Source organism: Pinus tabuliformis, chromosome 4_2, assembly GCF_031772625.1.
Source record: "Pinus tabuliformis cultivar Carrire ecotype Pingquan chromosome 4_2, CPIR1, whole genome shotgun sequence".
NCBI classification, from domain to species: Eukaryota; Viridiplantae; Streptophyta; class Pinopsida; order Pinales; family Pinaceae; genus Pinus; species Pinus tabuliformis.
This window is the reverse complement of record NC_142304.1, coordinates 145,525,477-145,546,777: the sequence shown is the minus strand read 5'-3', so window position 1 is coordinate 145,546,777 and position 21,301 is coordinate 145,525,477. Positions and strand designations below refer to the sequence as shown.

General features: G+C 41.8%; 1 protein-coding gene across 2 annotated transcripts in view; it reads right to left on the bottom strand.

Moving 5' to 3' along the window:
- LOC149168626 (organic solute transporter ostalpha protein (DUF300)) overlaps nt 1–21,301 on the bottom strand; it is a 321,148-nt gene that overhangs the window by 231,864 nt on the left and 67,983 nt on the right. For both annotated transcript variants that reach the window (XM_089428352.1, XM_089428353.1), the window contains one exon: nt 7,982–8,038. In XM_089428352.1, coding sequence (XP_089284478.1) covers nt 7,982–8,038 — 57 coding nt within the window. The remainder of the gene's footprint in view (nt 1–7,981; nt 8,039–21,301) is intronic.

Below are 21,301 nucleotides of genomic sequence, written 5' to 3'. Positions count from 1 at the left end.
CATGCAGAAGACCATTGAGCCAGCCGGGAGGTCCCTAACTTGCCGGGAGTTCCTGGAGCAGGAAAGGTAGTGGGTTGAGGACATTTTATCTGAGTTTTGTAGCCAGCCAGTCAGTGATTACAACAACATGCATTTCTGGGCAGAGGGGCTGTGTAGTGGCCTCTAGCAGCAAATTCGTGGGGCTTAGGAGAGCAGCCATCCAGGCCAAGGATCATCCGGGGAGAGGAATTAGTTATCACAAGTGAAACCAGCATTTCAGGGGTGTTTCCAGGTGGATTTGCAGGCTGTTTCCTACAAATCGAATTTGGCAGTAGCAGCTAGAGAGGGGCTCCAAGGAGGCCGAAAATCCAAAGTCAAAATCAAAGAAATTCCCTTCTAGGTTTTTCTGGGTTTTATCCAAGGAGTCTAAGGCTGAAAGGACAAAATTTTCTAGGCATTTTTGGGCATATTCCAACAGGTCGAAGTCAGCAAATCAACAGTTTTACTGGGACAACGCAGTGCAAAGTGGGGAAGCAACTGAACATCCATTATCTCAGCTATTCCATCACCTGGGTTTAGTCCAGCTTGTCCTTGCGACAAGCCCAGGTGCACCACTTCATTTATATTGTACCTATTGCTCTCAGATTTTATAATATATGGCTCAACATTTCCAAATTTATAGTGTTTTACGGGTGTTTAATGCATGTTTTTAATTTTATGCTGCTTCACTATTTATTTGTTTAGAATATCACTTAAATCCCTACTTGGGAACATTATAGTGGTATCAGAGCCTAGTTCTTGGCTCAGTTGTGGGGTTGGTTTCCGATGAGAGGAGAAGACCGAGAGAACATCACTTACCAGAGGTGGAGGTATAGGAGCAGAGAAAGGGACCTATAAATTACACCAAACACGGAGGAAAAAGGAATAGTGGCCGAAGAGAAAGAAATGACAGAACCCAAGAGCAGGGAGGAGATGGCTTTCAATAGCCTCTTGAGGGCTTCGAGTGACTTGGCCAAGGGCAGAAGACATGCTGGAGGAGATCAAATCATAGAACCGAGACAGAGCCACACCTAGAGGGTTTTTGTGTAGAGAAACTTCCGGGGTTTCTCAGCCTTTCGATCACCCCTCACCAACAGCGCAGCGCCCTTCAATGAGTGTGCCCACTAGGGCTACACTACCTTCTTTCATGCCAATAACACAAATCGAACGAGCAAGGGAGGAAGGCACTCCCTAGATGGGGGACTACTTCAGAGAGTGGTAGGTGATGGACAAAGATTTCAAAGAAGCCCTCTCCTTCAAATATTACTGCAAGTTCAAGCAGAGTGAGAGGAACAAGAGGTTCAAAGTACAGGGGACCCAAAACTATGAGCTGCGGAGAACTAGAGGGAGGATGTACTTCCCTACATTTGATGGCACTGCCAAGTGCACAGCAAGGGCTTGGGTTGAAAAGATGGAAACATACTTTCAACTCAAGAAAATGATGGAGCAGGAAGCCATTAAGATGGCAACACTGCACTTGGAGGGGGGGAGCCCATGACTAGTGGTTTCACAACCTAACTACTTTGGGGAATGCCCAGATAGTTTCTTATGAGGACTGCACCAGGAGGGCGGTGGAGTGATTTGATCAAAGGGATCCGGAGGCATCTTTCAAGGAGCTGACACAACTGCACCAGACAGGTAACCCAGAGCAGTACTTTTCCGATTTTCTGTGTGTGTCAATCATGGTCCCGAATCTGTCTGAGGCCAGGAGGGTATACACCTTCATTGAGGGCTTGCTTGAGCCTCTGCGTGGACTAGTGAAGTCACACATACCCTCCATGATGCAGGAAGAGATGGTGTGCACCAGAGATTTGCAGGGGGCCATCCCCAAGACCAAAGCGCCATTTCCTGCATAGACCCCTTTCCCAACGAAGGGGCAGGAGACTAGACCCCACCACCAAGGACCACACAGGGGAGGGGGCAGCTAGATGAGGAGACATGAAAGGACCTCCGAAGGAGGAAGTTGTGCTTCACATGCAGAGAGCCATGGGCACCGAGCCATAGGTGCACAGCGGGTAGAGCACATTACATTGAGGTCTTTTCAGACAATGACCAAAAGGACGAGGTGGAGCAGAATTGTGATGGGACAGATGGAGAGAGTTTGGGTGACAGAGGGCCACCACCACCACCACCTCCACAGGGAGGGACATCTCTTGCCTCATCAGGGGGAGTCCTTGCTTCTCTATGCGGGATTCCTAAGTTTTTGACACTCAGGATTAGAGGTACAGTACAGGGATAGAGGGTGTCGATACTGGTGGACAGTGGGGCTACCCACAACTTCATAGATGCACAACTAGTCCAGAGGAAGGGCCTCACCACAACAAATCTTAAGGGGTTTCCGTCCTAGTGCCAGGTGATCGTAACATCCAGTGTACCAGATCGTGCCCTCCTTGACAGTTACTTATGGGAAACTACTCGATGACAGATCACTTCTTTGTGGTCGATGTGCCAGACACCAACATGGTGATGGGTGTCCAGTGGTTGTATTCCCTTGGGTGAGTTACGACAAATTGGAGGAAACCTGAGATGGAGTTCATGCGGCTAGATGGCAAGCTGGTAGTCTTGAGAGGCATGCAGTCTTATCCGCCTCAGACAGTTTCGGCCCACAGGATGGAGGTAGATCTTCGGCATGGGGACATTGCATGGGCAGTCGAGTTGAGGATCTCAGAGGTTGGGGGACAGGGACAATCACCACCACAGACATACAGGCTCTACTGGATAGGTACACAACAGTGTTCGGGACATTCCACCAAGGCAACCACCACATAGATGGTTTGAGCACACTATTGAGTTGGAGCTGGGTATGCAGGCAGTCATCACTACTCCTTATGGGTACCCCAAAGCCTATAAGGATGCGATAGAGAAGGCTATTCAGGAGCTACTTGCGTTGGGCCACATCAAGCCTAGTTCCAGTCCTTTCGCTTCTTTCGTAGTGCTGGTGAAGAAGAAGGAAGTCCAAGAGTTATATGTGGAACATGAAGAGTCACATAGTCATATATGTCCGAAAGTCACATAGAGAAGTCCAAGGGTCATTTAGAAGTTCAAGAGTTGTTTAAAAGTTCAAAGGACATATTAAGGAGTACAAGAGTCATGAGGGTAAACCAAGAGTCAAGGGGAGATGAAAGGTCATTCCTCTTGTTATAAAAGCAACCTCATAACTCAAGCAAAGGGCTTTTGGAGGCTTAGCCTTTGGAGAGCTAGTCTTGGCTTCTCTAACTTGGGATAGGAGAGAAAAACTATTCTTTGGAGAAGCAAGAAGTAACTTAATGTTCCACTACTGGAACTAGTGCTTCATCATTCTAACTATGTACCTGGATCTTTCACTTAATTGAAAGTCAATGAGCCAACACATTTTCATGCATGTATCGCGAATGTTTTAAGGCTATTCTTGGGATGTTTATGGTATATGGTGTGTTCATACGTACTAGAGAAATTGAACTATTTTGGTGGCTTTGGTACTCATCTTGTTGAAAATGTGTAGTTTTCACTTTAACAATCATTGTGTGAACTATTTTGCTAACGAATCTTTTCATGCTCTCGTGTATCTCTCTTAGGTTAGTACTATTACTTCCTTCCAAAGACTCACTCTTGTCTCCCGCTCGTGAAGGTCTCCTTTTACACATTGTAATCGATGTTTCACAATGTTAACTTGCTTGTTCAAGGTTTATGTATATAATCTCTTATGTTATCCATGGAGACCAAGGAGAACATTATAGTTATGGTGATCAGGCCGATACTCCAGATGGGGCCCCTACTCCAAATGATGTGAGGTATAATTGGGACTTCACATCAAGGAGACCCCTGCATATTGACGGTATCCAGCACTGTCAACATACCATTAATCTAGAGTGCTTAGTGAGGATTTTCACTAAGGTGTTTTCTTTTGCGGTAATACTGCCCATAGCCATGCACTAGATCCTTGGAATTTTGATCTTAGGTGCAAGATTTATTGATAGCATTGCTCTCATTGTAATTCAAAGAACTATTGATTTTATTTAGTTATGAATGAATTCTTCCATTTTCTATCTTATATGTGATGTTGAATGAATCAATGGATCTATGTTTGTCTTTATTTAGTTATGCATGAATTCTTCCATTTTCTATCTTATATTTGATGTTGAATGAATCAATGGATCTATGTTTGTCTTTCCCATTTGATTTCCAACATTAAATGAACTTGTTAGATGAGAAAGCAATGAGTTGCTTCTTCTAATAATGTCAGTTCATTTTCTAGCACAATGTCTTGTGAATATTAATCATGATTAAGGTGCCCTTCTATATTGGGTGAACAAACTTTACGTTCAAGTCTCTAACCTTTTTCCTTTTCACCATTTATAAAAGCAAATATTAAATCACAATAGTTTTAGGGAATATTTCTATGCACCATTTGTCTTTGCAATAAATCCAGTTGAAGTTAAATTTGAAAAGGTTGTTCTAGTGTGAAAGGTAGCACAAATAACTTAGCATAAGTAAGGGTATTATGACACCTCATATTGTATGAGGTTTAATATTGTGATTTACATCATTTATTGAGTTTGATGTCGGTACCAAAGGAGCTTTTGGATGGAATTAGGGGCATACACCTTCATGGAGCCTCTTCTCTTCTTGGTGGTGGATTATTTGATGCAGAACCTTGATGGAGGAGATTCACTTCTATCGAAAAGCATATTTGGAACTGCATTTCAGCCATAAAACAACACCTTCATAATTGTATTGATGAGCATCCCCTGTAGCCATCCAAGAATTGATTCTATAGCTTTTTCTTTGTAAAAATTTAGGGGTAACTTACATCAAACTGGTTCCCTTTACCTTAAGTACACACTTGGGTGATTGATGTATCAAATAGATGAATACTTGATTCTATAGATTATTTTTAGTAAAAATTTAGGGGTAACTTACATCAAACTAGTTCCCTTTACCTTAAGTAAACACTTCGATGATTAATGTATCAAATAGTTACTTCATCTATTGATGGTTAATTGTGGAAAACTAGCCCTTTCTACCATATAACCTACCAAAGTATTGATTATAACAAACTAGTCTTTTCACTTCATTCAAATATTTCACAAGTCCATTAGCCCAACAAATTGATGGGGCGCTAGCTCACATCATCTCATTTCCTTGTTACCCTATTCTTCTTTTTCTTCCTCTCCCATATCCCTTTCCCATTTGTATTTCCATTTTCATTTACTACAGCCACCTTTTGTTTTATCAAGCCTTACTTTTCATTGATCACCTTGAGCCTCTACTCCATAGCCTTGATAATCCTATCTTCTTTAGGGAATCCCCCTTTATGCTATATAACACCTAACCTAAAGTGTGGAGAAGTGCTACTAAAGTGATAGTGGGCAGCCTCCCTAAGTTACACAAAACTAACACATTGGTGGTTAGGCCTTTATGCTTTTGTGGATGTTAGATTTGTTGTAATAGATACCCCTTCTCTAGCCTAAGTAATGGCTCTATGGCCTAACTATTCTAAATCAACGAATCCAAATCAAAACCAACCAATTTAAATAAAATCGACTACCATATTTTATGATTATAGATCCCTTGCATTGAGTCACTAGTGTGGTCTCTGCCATTGCTTTTGTACCAAGATTTTTTGTACACTATTTGGAGGATTTGTTGCATCCATGCTTTTCAAGGTATCGGGTTAGATACTTTCATGAGATCATTGCCTTGATTATCTATAATCGATTTTCAACGAGAATTGATGATAAAAATTATGCTACCAAGGCTCATTCTAACACCATTGTGGCTTTCATGGAAAAGAGGTAAATGATTCATCCTTTGTATTTGTATCTATGTTTGATTATTTCCCTAAAAAGAAGTATGCAAGCACAAAGGCTATTGTCGAACTATACACATGTACACTCCTTTTTTCATTAGACTTAAAATCATAAAAATTGGGAGAGAGTGATAATCTTTGTCCAAGCCTCGTAGTGTTTCAATTTAAAAATACAAAGTTAGCCTAGTGATCATTTTTTACCCAGTCACATATGAGATATTTACAAAAGTGAGGTGTAATGAAAAATACATAAAGGAGTATAATACAAATATAAGGTATATTTTGACTAAGTCCATTAGGAAATAAGGACCAAGTATTACCAAATCAAATCACCCTTGTCCATAGCAATGTTGCACGAAGCGGGGACGAAATGGGGATGTTTTTTGGAAGCGAGGACGCAGAAGTATCATTTTCCAAAAATCTAGGAAGCGAAGCATCTCGGAAGCATCTACTATATATATATAATTTTATTTTTTATTTTTTTTCATTTATATTAAAGAAAACATCCAAAATACCAAATTATTTGTAAAAGACATGAAAACATGCATATTTTTACATAAATCAAGATAGATATGGCATCCATTGTACATCAATGATTAATTATTCCAGCATCAACCATCTACAATCTAGATTCCTCTTCTCTTGTCTAGCCTTTGCCTCTACTTCAATTCTATAGGGATTTTAGTCAACATTGCTTATTTTTTATCAAACAGCTTAATCCAAGCCTTATAATATGGTAAAGAAAGCTTAACATGCCTAATCAATGATTTTGACTTGAGTGAAGGGTACATAATTGTTAAGGCCATGACAAAGGAGTTCAACAATCAATAACACCAACACTGCGGTACATATAGGGCTTGTTGCTCTTGATTAAATGTGAATCACATGCCCTCATACATGATATAATCCAATGAAATGCCACAATTCCATTGATCCTGAAAACTGTTTTAAGTCTGCTGAATTTTGAATGGGATATGAAATTCTATTTTCTCCATATGAACTCTGATGAGGTTGGAACCACTCTCAAACATCTCAAGTCATTTCATGGTAATGTTAAAAATTTAAGTAAAAGTGACATTCTCCTTTATCTTTAATTTCCATTTCCATCATTTTAATTTAATAATTTAACATTACCATTAGGAAGCATCTAGGAAGTGTCTAGGGAGCATCAAGGGGTACCTTGGGAGAATTCAGAAAGTGTAGTTCCTCACAGAACAGTTCCAAATTTCCAAAAACAAAAAAACCAAAAAAGCCCCACGGAACCATCCACCTTCTGTCAAATCTGCTGGCAATCCGCAGTGGATACATGCTCGAACCTCCACAGATCCGCACCAGATCCTTTCCGGATCTGCAGATCGGGAAATAGGAACCACGGATCGGGCAATAGGAGCCATGGATCAGGCCCCCATGAATCCAAATTTGCAAGAATCGCCAAAAAAAGGAGGAACCACAGATCTGGTGATCCGCGGTTCCATTGAAGGATGGCGGATCTGTACGAGACGTGGATCTGCCTTTGGATCCTTGGGGGGGAGTGGTTCCTGAAACACTGGTCCATAGTCCACCTCACAACCCACGATGTTAATTTCAAGACCAACAGTTTCATTTAAACTAAATTGCCAATTCATGTCAATGAACTGAAAATCGTACTAGAACTTAAATGCATTTTAGACAGCTAAACAAAATCACTGATATCCAAACAAATGATTGAACATTTAATAAAGTGAAATTAAAAAGCTACTAAAGAAATATCATGGGAAAAATATTATTTTTTTAGCAAACATCCATCTTTAAGTGCTTTGATGGAAAGGGTCATCGAGGGGGTGCTTTGTTTTATACCTGATCTAATAAATAGCCATTGATTAAATCTATAAAATAAGTTATTCTTTCCTCCAGATAGATTAATTTACTAGTAAGTACAAACAAATATGTATAACCTTGCTTATTATGGATAACATCACCATTCAATAGTACATATATTCACCAGAGGATTATAAGACAATAATCCTTCATGAATTTAGCCTAAGAAAATGATATCAGATATCATATCGAATCATTTTCATTTATAATATGTGATGTCACTTGCTATTTCTTCCAGGTAAATGATACTTCCAAAAACGTGAACAAATGGGAAAAACACAAAGCAACTATAACGTGCAGAGTGTACATAGTACTTACAGATTCACTGGCATATACAGGCACCATGAATAGCACGCCAACAATCCATTTTTGTTCCTGAAAGTCATGAGCACAGATCAATAAAAATCTCTGTTAAAGCAAACCAATTTTCAGTTTGATATTTCTATTATATAAAGCAAATTATCCCAACAAATTATTTTTCTCGATGACAAGTACCAGAGAAGGTATGTGTTTTTCAAGAGATTTTTAATCAAGAACATTTGAATTGGGAAACTGATTAATACCAAGAATTTCTCTTCATGACTAAAGCTTTGGAAGAATTATAATAGACCAATAAAAAATTACTTTGAGTTCAATAGATGATGACCATCAGAAGTATTTGTTGATGGGATGTAGCAGGTGCTGGAAGAGCTACCTGAACCTCACAAGGGAATACATGATGGAAGTCATACCAGACTTCAAAAAGTGAATGCCATACAGAAATGTGTCTAGTTGTCTAAGTATGCCACAAGACGTGCAAAGAGTTGTTCCACTGCTACATGGAGAACATGGACTAAGCTTTGATTAACAGCCTTCGTATAACTTGACGAGATTGGTAGAGAGAGATGCCCTTTTACGTTCATTGCTTAAACATTATAATCTATAATTGTTTCTCACTTGATGATAATTTGATAAGGTTAATTGTTCAGAAGCAAACAGTAGTTTTCTTTCAAGTATGCAACAAGCCAGGGGGCAAATAATAGAGCTGAATTTATGCCCTATGGTTACTTCTGAAATGTGCAGTTGAGAAAGGTACTGATGGGCTCCAGGTAATGGGTGATTTAAAATTGCTTACAGATTGAGTATATGGTATAAGCAACAAAGAAAAATATGTGATTAACTCCACAAACAGGGTCTTTGAGGTAAGAATAAAATTTTCAGAGATTTCTTTCACATCTATAAAAAATTTAATGAACAGGCAGGAAGATTATCTAAAAAACATTATCACTGCAAGAAGGTGTATAGATTTCATGAATTAATCAATTAATACAGCTTCAAAATTTTCACCTCAATCTTTGAGGTTTGCACTTGCAAATTCTAAAATTCCCAGTGAACTTTCAGCTTTTGGGTTAATCTGAAATATTATTTACAACGGTAATACTTCTCTTCCTCTCAACCCAATTTCACATGGCAATCCAATAGAATAAATACCATGTGAGTGTACTTCAATACCACAATGCTACATCTCTTAGGACACATTATTCAATGCATATAATGGATATGATTTCTCCTATTACAATGAGAAATAGAACAGTAATTCTTCTCCTTTATCTTCAATATATACCTTAGATCACTTAACCAATTCAGCTATATGTCATGTCAAATCAGCACAAACAAGTTACAAAAGCTGATGATCCAAAATGGATCACTATATAATTTTTCATTTATTTTGGTATTTTTAGGTAGAAAACTTTAATTTTTCATTTATTTTGGTATTTTTAGGTAGAAAACTTTGAGCTGGCTTGTGGACTTGTTTTGAAGGAGGGGTCACTCTGATGTCAAGTCCCAATTAGACCTCACACTGTTTGGAGTAGGATCCTGATCCGGAGTATTGGCCCGACCACCATAGTTGTAAGGTTTGCCTCAGTTTCAATGAATAACATAAGAGATTATATACATAACCCTTGAACAAGCAAGTTGGCATTGTGAAACACCGACTGCAATGTGTAAAAGGAGACATTCACGAGCGGGAGACGAGAGTGAGCCTCTGGAAGGAAGTAATAGTACTAACCTAGGAGAGACACACAAGAGCATGAAAAGATTTGTTAGTAATCTAGCGAAATAGTTCACATAGACATAACGATCGTTAAAGCAAATACAACACACATACAACAAGATGAGTACCAAAGCCACCAAAATAGTTCAACTTCTCCAATACATATGAACAAAACATATACCGCAAACATCCCAAAAATAGTCCTAAAACATTCACGATACATGCATGAAAATGTGGTGGTTCATTGAGTTTTAATTAGGTGAAAGATCCAAGTACACAGTTACAATGATGAGGCACTAGTTCCAGTAGTGGAACATTAAGTCATTTCTTGTTTCTCCAAAGAATAGTTTTCTCTCCTATGTCAAGTAGAGAAGCCAAAACTAGCTCTCCAAAAGCCTCTTGCTTGAATTATGAGGTTGCTTTTATAACAAGAGGAATAACCTTTCCTCTCCTCTTGACTCTTGAATTACCCTCATGACTCTTGGACTTCTAATGTGTCCTTTGGACTTCTAAACAACTCTTGAACTTCTAAATGACTTTTGCACTTTGGACTTCTAATGTGTCCTTTGGACTTCTAAACAACTCTTGAACTTCTAAATGACTTTTGCACTTCTCTAAATGACCTTTGGACTTCTCCTTAAGACTCTTTTGTTCGTATATGACTAAGTGACCTTTCATATTCCACATATGACTCTTGGACTTCCACACAATATATTTTGTCCTTTTCCTTAGAAATACATCATTACATTCCACATGATGATGTGGCAAGACACATAGACACATATGACATAGTGATAACACTTGTTGTAATGTACCAAATGAGAAAAATTTGGAACAACTTGAATTTTAACTCAAAAAATCCCCAGATAAAAATTCTATCCATAAACATAAGATTGTCATGTAAAATAGAACATATAAAATGCATGCAATTCTATAACATGGAGTACCAATGGAGTAGAGAACCACGTTCTCAACCTCTCATACATGAAACAATATCAACTCCAAGATGTCCTCCAATGGCCTCCTCCTCCTCTTTTATAGATCTGATGGACCCCTCTAGAATCTTCTATTTTATTAGTATTTTAATCATGGAGCACTTTTTCCCCTTTTATTTTAATTAAAATATTTTGTTTAATGCGAGAAAAGGGTAAATTGGCCACCATGTCTCCTCAGGTCACTGAGACTCCCATCCAAAAGTCCCATCATGTAGATCCTCTCATTTTGGTTCCAACGAGCTATTACACTGAGGTGTACCATCAATTAATCTCCTCGGAATGCCACCTCGAGCATAATTAATTAAGTTATGCCCAATAATAATGTTGATTTTTGAAAGTTGTTGGAATGTAACAGAACGAAAGGAAAACTGTGATGATGATAGAATATGCCACGCGAACGCCATCAAATCCCATAAAAACCCCTCAAAACTCCATTGGGACCCCTGATGACATAAACCTGCTCCATTGACCAAGCCATCCCCTATCCTGGAAACCCACCCTGGCTGTACTATGAAGAAGAATGAAAATGGGGACTTGACAGTCCTCCCACCCCAATATTGCTTGCCTTCAAGCAATCCAAATCTGTGGACCATTCCAGTGGCCCAACAACACTGAGACCCAATGCCCGGATCTAATACGGACCACTGGTCCACGTCACGTCTCCAAGCTATCGAAACATGACTAGATCCTTCAGGTATCCCATGTTCATCTCTGACTCAACCTGCTGCCAGTTGATCCACCTGGATCCCAATTCCACCAACAAGGAGCATTAATGCTACATGGCTCATGTTGTGTTGTAGCTCTGGCTGTAAATGTTGTCCTACCAACTGTGTACCAACTCATCACCTCTCTCCAATCCAACCCATGGCATGCCCCAAGGTCAGTCTCACCATAATGATGTTGCGCTGAGATACCGATGAGTGGCCAACCCACATTTTGTTGCTGATTGGAGCATGTAATATCCCCCATCTCTAAGGGCTCTTGCAGTACACTGCTCCCGACTAAGAATGATACTCCATCAATAGGATACCAACTCATGATCTCCCACCAATCTAAGTCATGGACCCCTATGTAAGGAACAAGTCAACTATGTTGATGCTGGTCCATGCTCAACTCAGGTTGCCTTATCTGGTTGGTCAGCCATATCCATCGAAAAAATCCTGCCTCTCTCCCTGTAATGGGTACAAGTAACCAAACTGTGCTACAAGCCCTGTCAATGTACTCCTCGAGAGGACTGCTACCTAAAAATGTTGCAGCTCGACTAGCAACCACTACACTTGTTTGCACCTCATCAATGGGTAGACCCAAAGATGGATCCACTTCCATCTCCCTCGCCTGATAGGAAACTCCACGCTCTTCCAATCCACCAATCTCCTGCCAAATTGTCCTATCATACTCTAGCATCTCCTAAGGACAAGTGTCAATGAACATCGTCACCCTACCAGCTATCTATACATCTGTTTGCTCCTCATCAACGATTGACCCCAAGCGTGGCTGCTCATCCTCCATAGGTTCAATATAAACCTCCAACTAGCTCTCCAAAAAAGGCTCATCATGCATACTGTGCGCCTCATCCTCCTCAGCTGACTCACGCTCCATCATATGTTGCTCATGCTAACTCATCACTAGTGACACACTATCCTGAATGTCTCTCCTAGGACCCATGGACTGCTCATCATATGAATCTGGCCTGATGTCAATGGCTCGCCATGACTCATGCTCCTCTATCTGCTCTCTATGTTGAATCATCAACCACTCATCTTCTCCCTGGTCTCTTTCCCACCTGGGAACAATCAGCTGCTCCTCGTACTCCTCTACCACAAATGGATACATATCTGAGCTACTGTCATCAACTCCATATGACTGCTCATGCTCATCTAAGGTATCATCGTATGAACCCATGGACTCATCCAACGAGGAGTCCTCATCCTGACAGACACAAAGAATATCTCACTGCTCTACCGTTGTTGTCTCATCAACGTCACTCAGACATGAGTGGTCAAGTCCCCAAGGTCCTTTGCAGATGAAGCAAAGTCCCTTCCTCCTCATCTCATTCTTGTTGCATGAGCCCCCAAACCTGAGGTGCTCCCTGGTCAACTGTCTCCTAAACAACCCAATGTTCTGCTCAACCAACCTCTCAACTAGACCATAAGTAATAGGTGAGACCAACTGCTCTCTCCTCCAAACAGACAACAATCGAGACTACAACTCCCGACAGATGGCATCACGACCTCTCATACATGAGGACAAGATGGACTGCATGTGTGTTATGACTCTGTCAGGATGATGTTTCCTAATGCTGAAGAAGCATTGGAACATTTGTAGGATCAAACCATCACACTCTACATCAAACATGATTTCATAAGTCCTAGTCATGGCCATAATTCTTAGAACCTCAAGCTTCCTCCCAAAGGTAGAGTCTACACTGTTGTCCAATTCCTGAAAAGTCTCTACTGTCAGCTTGAAGACTCTCCTCATAACATCATCATTGTAAGGAGATATAGGGGCAGTTAGTCTCATGATGTTACTGAGACAAGATACAACAGGGAGTCTAATCCCTTCACACGGTTCCTCCAAGAACGTGTGTTGTATGAGAGCAAGCATAGTTGGTTTTAGAGCCCAAATGATTTCCTTCCCTTCGAACTGGCTTACTTTGGAGAGGAGTGCATCTAGTTCATCTAATTTGAAAATGATTTTCCGTGAGACCTTCATGTGTTTCAAATCTGTTCCAAGTGCAAGGATTTTGTGCCCCATTTCTGGCTCCTTCTGTAAATCCTTCGATTGCTCTTGTTGAAGAAATGCATTGAACCCCCTTGAGAAAGGTCTGTTGTTTAGTATGGGTTTTTGGTCCAGATTGCAGTCCACTAATGTACTTCTGTGTTGATTTAAGAGGTGTTTTAAAAACTCCATTGTTTACTTGTTCCTCATCAACTCACTCTCACCCAATCAACACGAATATCAACATGTGTTCTCTATATCCTATGCTCTGCAAACACTGTTAGCAATACTTTGCCATTGTTCAACAATCAGACCCTCTGCAATACTATATATTATCGTACACATTATGTGTATGTACAACTCGAAGCATCCATGCACATGGCATGAAAGCCTCCCCTATGTCCAAGACAACTACAACAGAGCTCTCCATAGCTCAACTGGCCACAACCCCTTTCAGGTGGGGTTGGGATTCCAGCCACTATGTCCCATTGATGTGGCCATACCATTTGCAGCTACTCGGGCAGATTCAGCTCATGTCCAGTCCGAAGCTGACAGGGCTAACAAATTCATTGAGCGCATTCATCACATCTACCAATAGGCCCATGACATATTGGACAGAGCCAATTCTAAGTACAAGTAGTGTCATGATCAGCAGCGGGTGCCACACAAGTTCTAGGTGTGTGACAAAGTTTGATTATATTTGCAAAAGGAGGGCCTCGTTGGGCCCCACCGCAAGCTTCGCCTGCTCTGATACGGGCCTCACACCATCACTAAGGATGTAGGGGACAATGATTTCGAGCTCGGCATTCCACCATTCCTTGGCCTGCACCTAGTGTTCAATGTGGACCGCCTTCGACCATACTTTCCACCATTACTCAACACATCAAACATTGCAGAACAACTCACACCAATAGAGTTAAACCTAGATTGCATGGAACAGGACACAATTGATCAGATCATGGACATGTAGATCAAGAACACTCGCTAGTAGAAGATCCAACTCTATCGAGTTGTCAAAGCTGGCTAACTCCTGCACCAAGGCTAGTGGCTCACTAGGGACCATGTTCAACAGAAGTTTCCCCGTCTCATGAAAGCACTCAACGCAATGGGGACCATTGCTTCCTAAGGGGGCAGGATTGATCCAGGTGGATATTGGTGGCCACCCACCTAGTCCACTTGGACCCCTGCCATTGTTTCTTTTTAGTTTCCTTAATTGTAGCACAACTTACTATTTTGGGCAAATTTTGGGTCCTACACTTCCAGAGTCATTTTGAGGGACTAAAAGACGTTTTTTGGGAAAACAGAGTGACCAGAAAGTCCCAAATAGGTTTGCGAGCTTGTTTTCAGCCTCCTCTTCGAGATCTTCGAAATGACATATTATGATAGCCAAAAGAAAATTGTATGCCAAAGTTACGACCTCGGGAAGTTGATGTACCAATTTACCCAAACGGGCCCCATAGTTTTGGCGCTTCATCTCCTAGGGTTAGGTTTTTGGATGTTTAAAGTTTTCCATTGTTTATGTTTTTGGATGTTTAGGGTTTTCCATTGTTTCTCAATAATAAATAGGTCTTTGGGACTCATTGTAACACAGTTTAGAGGCATGTAGTTGCTACATCTCTTCTCAGAGATAATCTACCATCGCCCGAGCCAGTTTATTTCTATTTATGTTTGTAAGCATATTGCAGTTCTTTGATATTAATGAAATGAAGTTTTATTTCTGTTGCATCTCTGTGTATATGGGTATTTCTGTATTTTGTTGTGTTCCTGCATAAGACCAGATCACTTCTGCGCATGGATTAATGGGGGGATTCTGCAGAAAGAATGGGCTAGGTCTATGCTCTTGTCCCCTAGACCCCTTTCGGATATTAAACTTGCATTCTAGTCCCGTGGGATCTCTTTTACTAACCATTTGGCTTTAGGGATAATATTTCATGGGAAACCCTGATTTTGGTTGCGTGGTCCCATTCCCTTATCCGCATATATTACCCCCTTTCCACTTATTATTACCCCATTCATCATTTCTCCCACTTGGGTCCACATTTTTCCACTGGGTCCACATAGGGTTAGCTTTCCCCTTCCCCTTGCCCACACCTTGGGTTAGGCCTGGAATAATGCCCCGAAGGTTAATGCAGCTAAAAATAAAGATAAAAGCATAATTGGCCACAAATGTACCACAAAATGCAAAAGATGGCCGAGACAAACACATTTAGCACGTGGGCAAAAGCCAATACATGAGCTCCATCCCATCATCATGGCCATCACCTTGGTTCCTACAGGTTCTATGAGCCTCCTTCGTCATATAGGAACCCATGATTGTCCCAACCCCTAGTGGGCAATGAACCGCCCTACCTTAAAAGGGGGTATTCATTGTTATATCTCACACATCATGCTCTTACCCCTTAAGCCCCGAGCAGTCAATCAAAGAAAAATCATAAAAAGTCAAAAGGCATATAAAGAAGGGTGGAAAAATCAAGGTCGGGGCATTTCATGTACCACGATTGCTCCCTACTATACATTATAAACCCAAGTGTGGGCTTCCTTTTTATACGCTACCTTTGCACCCAAGCTTGTGGCCCAAGGTTGCCCCTTCTCAACCCCTACTTCATTCACCTATCTATCACATACCACCACCTTTAAAAAGATCTACCTTGAACATATTATCCGATTTAGAAGTAGAAACCACCTAATAGGATACTTGGTTAACCCCTTTTGGAGTTTGGGAGACATTGGCTTATCCCGAAGCCCATTATGGAAGGGCAGGCCATTATAAAGTCCCCACCTGTGGTCCATGGTTGGTAAACTCATTTACTCGATTTCTCGATTCACTTGTTGTATTGGAAGGCTAAGGGATGCATTGGATCTTATGCAGGATTGCAAATGGTCTCCATATTGGGTTTGGTCTCCCTATACGGGGTCCTAATCCTCCAGAGGGCTACATTGGCACATATAGGGTGTGTGTTGAGAACCATGGGCCTCCACAGCAGTAGACAACACTCCATGGATCCCTGAGGATATTCAAATATTGTTCGCGATTCACCTATTGGACAAGGAAGATGCACTTGGTTCACCTTTGCATAGTTGGCCCCACAAATGTACCATGCACTTGGCAGCTGACCCAAGACTTGTAGAATGATGTGGCATTACCTACACCATCATCGAAGCCCGTCTTTGACTCATTTGGAGACCCAAGAGGTTATTATTGTGCCACCACACCACTGGGAGCACCACAGGTTTATTGTTTGGAGAACAAGGGGCCACCCCCTTGTCCATCACTTTTGAGGGTCCTATTCATTATTATGGCACTTATGGAACCTCATCAGGCCTCTTGGAGGGCCCTACAACATGCATAGATTATTATTTGACCTCTTGAAAGGCTTATTATTTTATTTGTGAGCTAGCTTGGAGGGCTTGTCACCAAAAGTTAGTTAATTTGCACATTATTTTATTTTAGGGGCTAATGTAGGCCAAATTAGGTAATTCGAACTCCTAATGAGTGTAAAAATAGGAGTTAGATGAATTCACTTTGTATCATCACTTGACTTGGATCATTCTCTCTCTTGAGAACTTCACATTTTTTTACTTGGAGGATATTTTTGGATCATGGATGAATTTTGATATGTGGATTGGGACTTCTTATCTTGGAGCTTCTTATATTGCAAATGTGTTGATGGTTGGATATATTCACTTACATGTAAGTACAATTTCGACATTATTTTCTTTCACTTTGTTGCATACATTGATCATGAGATTTTCACTATTTTAGGGCTAGTTGTTGCATGCATTTACAACATCAATGTGGAATTACGTCTCTATATAACTTATCTCGATGTGTAGGCCAGGTTTGATGAACGAATTGTCCTAGAGGTCGAAGTTACCTTGACAAGCCTTCTCCGTTTACAGTGAAGTATAAATGCTTTTAAGGTCACTTTTCTTCTCTTGCCCTTAACATTGGACGAAGTTGACTTTGAGAGCCTGCTTGAACAAAAAATGAGATCCATCTTCATTGTTCTCCTTGACTCCATATCCCCAAGAGGAATTAGGCATTGATCCATCAAAAGGTGGTCACTTTAAACCTATTTCTTCACCTTTTCCTCTTTCTTCTAGGTCTAGCCAAGTTGGGTCACCTAGGGCATCACTTTCCCAACAATATAGCCATCCAAATACTTTCACTTTTGGTCCACAACTGCACTGTTGTGTCCTCAAGAAGCCCTCCAAATTTCATGAGATTCCGACAATGGGATCTTGAGATATCGCAAGCCCTAGCTCGAAGACCAATTCTTGCCCTTAGTTTCCCTTAGGCTAGAAACCTCACTGGGATCCTTGCATTGCCTTTCATTGAAAATTAGCTCAAGTATATCATTGGTTGCTAAATCCTATCCTCTTGACCTAACCTCGAGTCCACTTGGTCCCGTGTGGTCCCATGCAGTATCAAGGTTAATTCTTCAAAGATCACTTTGAACCCAAGTTTCCACAAGAATTCTAGGGCTTACGGATCTTATTTATAAGACACATACTCAAAACCTAACCCTCGAAATTCTCCCCAAGCGCTTCGTAGAGAGACTTCCATCTTGTCTTCCAAGACAAGCAAGCCACAATCTTGAGCCTCTCTTGTGAATAGGCTTCTAGGATCACCCTTCATCCTATCTTTGATCTATTCATCTTTGTGATGCTTATCATACCGAGTCTCCTCCCATCAGTGAGAGTTCGTAAAGAGTAGAGATCTTTAATTAAGGTGACAGTGGGTTATTGCTCCATTATTTCCCTTGACCTAGCAATGGTCCCTTTAGGATTCCCTCCTAGGACCCCTGCTAGTTTGAGCGGTAACACGGCCAGCCTACAAATCTCTTATAAAGCCCTCCAAATCACTCCTAAAAAGGCTAAGTTACACGTCCCCAAGGTTCTCCTTATTTCTCCCGGCAAACTCCAGCTCCAAAACACGTCCCACCAAATCCCACATGTGCCCGGTGAGAGGCTTTTGCGCTAGCCCTGGATGCTCCAAATCATGCTACCTTCAAGCAGCAATCTCCTACTCCCAAACTCCTCCAAAAGGTTGATATCCCACTGAAGCTCCTATACCAAAATTCTCCTAGCAATTGCTACCCAAAAGACCCCCAAAATGCCTCAAGTGTATCCTCTCTTGTGTCCTCCTGGAATACGCACTAGCTGAGTAAGTGGTTGAATAATAAGCTTTGAATACCCTCCAACTCCTCTCTAAATTGGTATGATTTGGTGGCACTCAAAGTCCCCCAGAGAAAGGGTGAGTTCTCCGCTTGGAAAACTCGGTGCTAAACAACAAAGTGACCTGGCTAAGCAGCTTGAGCAACAAGAGTGAGTTCAATTGACAAAAGATGCAAAATGAGGTTGAGCTTCTCCTATTTATAATTGGTGTGCTTCTCTTTCCCATGTGGGTCCCTCCATCTAGCTCTTCGACCTCCCTTCCTTGGCTATTAGAATTTCTCCTTAGGCAATGTTGATGGTGCTGGACCCGCCAACATTCAGGGGATCTCCCCGGTATGAAGTCCCAACTAGACCTCACACCGTTTGGTGTAGGAATCCCATCTGGTATGATGGCCCGATTGCCATTATCTTAAAGATATGCCTTAGCTCTTGCTTGTGAGCACATGAGAATGGTATACTTACTCTTCAAACAGTGAGGTTCGTATCCCTGGTGAGTGCTTAGTGTCGCTTGTGTCAAAGTTCTTTCACTGAGAGGGAGAAGGTGAGAGTGAGTCTCAAGTCGAAAGGGAATAGTCCCAAGTTTGTTAGAGACCCAAAATACGGCAGGATCTGCACAGCTTCTGGCGGAGTAGTCCACAGGGATGCGACAGTCACAAACACAAAGTGAACAGATAGCACGTACAATGAAGTAGTCCACGCGAGTGCAACGGTCGTTTACAAGAATGAGTCTGTTTAGTGTCCGACGGAATAGTCCACACGGGTGAGACAACGTTAACAACTGATACGACACATTTTCAACAGCATATGCACTAAAACAACCGAAATAGTTCAACTATCTTAGTACAGGTTAAAGCAACATGCATTACAAGCGTCCAAAGAATAGTCTTACAAACGAATACAATACATGTGTGTAAACGTGTTGGCCTGTTAACAGGCTTCTGAATTAAGCGAAAGTTTCAAGACACATCCATACACCATACATCACTAACCCCGATAGCGAGGCGTTGGAGCCATTGCTCGCTCCTCAAAGAGGTATATATAACCAAGGGTGAAACTGATCCTTGCGACTGTTTGACTTCCCTCATGACTATTTGACTTACATGACTCTTTGACTTCATCTGTGGGTCTCTTGGACTTCCATGTTACATTACATTGATTACACAGTTATGACCCAAAGTAGTGATGTGACCGAGGCGACTCATGACACTACTGGTATGCACATGCTGGTTGTGTTGTTCGTGTTGAGTTGTTGTGTTGCTGAGTGATGAGTATGCCCGTGGTGTACCATAGCTTCACCTCCACATGGCAAAGTGCACGGAGTCTTCAATGGTCTTGGTGTTCGCTTGATGGTTCATGCATGTGCATGTGTCTCCTTCGTTTGCTACATGCTATGCTTTGTGTGTTCATCCAACCGCGAGCGAGTGTTTTAGCATGCACTCCTTGTTCATCCCGTTCATCGTCGCGCCATGTCTCATCCATGTACCTATTTCTGCAATCACTCATGATGAGACGACATTAAATCCAGAAATCCCCTAGTCTACCATGATGCATTGTCTTTCGTTTCCAGGTACAGGTGACGGGAGAGAGGTCAAGGCTTTGAAACAGCGCAGAGCACATGTCAGGCTAGGATGGGAGACTCCGGGGCACTGTCGGTAAATACTGCGTAGAGGTCACTGAGAGATTAGGTTGAGCAGTACGGGACAACGGTGACATCCGCGGGATCTAGCTCACCTGGGAGGGAGAACTGTGCAATTTTTTGGGGAAGGCAATGCGGGCAGCAGGAGGCACTGAGTGAAAACTACGCAAGTTTCCAGAGGAGGCCGGGATCGGGCTGCGGGAGCTTGCTTGCCAGAATTGCGCAGATCTAGGAGGCAGTGGTGCAGGACATGTCTTCGTAGTTTCTGAGTTGAGCAGGGTGTCAAGCAGCAAGTAAACTATCCATGAAAACCGTGCAATTTTCAAGAGCAGCAGCAGGTCGGCTAGCAAGGGGTTTGACTGACAAAACTGTGCAATTTTCAGAGATAGTGCAGTCACAGAGAGTGGGTGCCTGTCCCTCTTGTTTGTGCAATTTCTTCAGTCAGTGCAGGCAAGCAGGCTGACATCTTTTGCGCAATTTTTGGAAGGAGTGAAGCCCGGGGTCACTGCCCAATCAAATTCTCCGGTTGATCAGCGGGAGGCTTGATAGATAGGTTTGCAGGTAGCGCAGATCGAGATAGCTTCTTGGGAAACTTCTGCATTGTTCTGGGTGACAGTCAGTCGGGTTGATTCTAGAATTGCACAGTGCAGACTGCCTCGAGGGCAGCCTCAAGCTTTGCGCAGCTCCGAGCAACAGTGCTTGGTCACTTGGGGCTAAGACTGTGCGGTGTAGCTCAATGGAGGTCTGGCTGATGGAGGGTGGTCTGGTTGATAGATTTTTCGGAAAAATGGCTAAGTGTGTGAGTGAATGAACTCGTGTATATATGACCTTGTGAACACACACTTAGTATGACTCAACGACAAGACCCCTAAAATCAGCAAGACAATATGTGCTTAGCATGACCCTCTGTGGGACTGTGTAATGGTGAAAGCGACAAGTGCGACGCTTCGGATAGACCTTCAGACAACCGTGACGACACTTGCGCAATAGTGCTTACAACATTGTGTGTCAGTGTGATGGGTGTTTACATAGTCAAAACAACTCATGCACACGAAGACAAACCTTTGATGTCACTA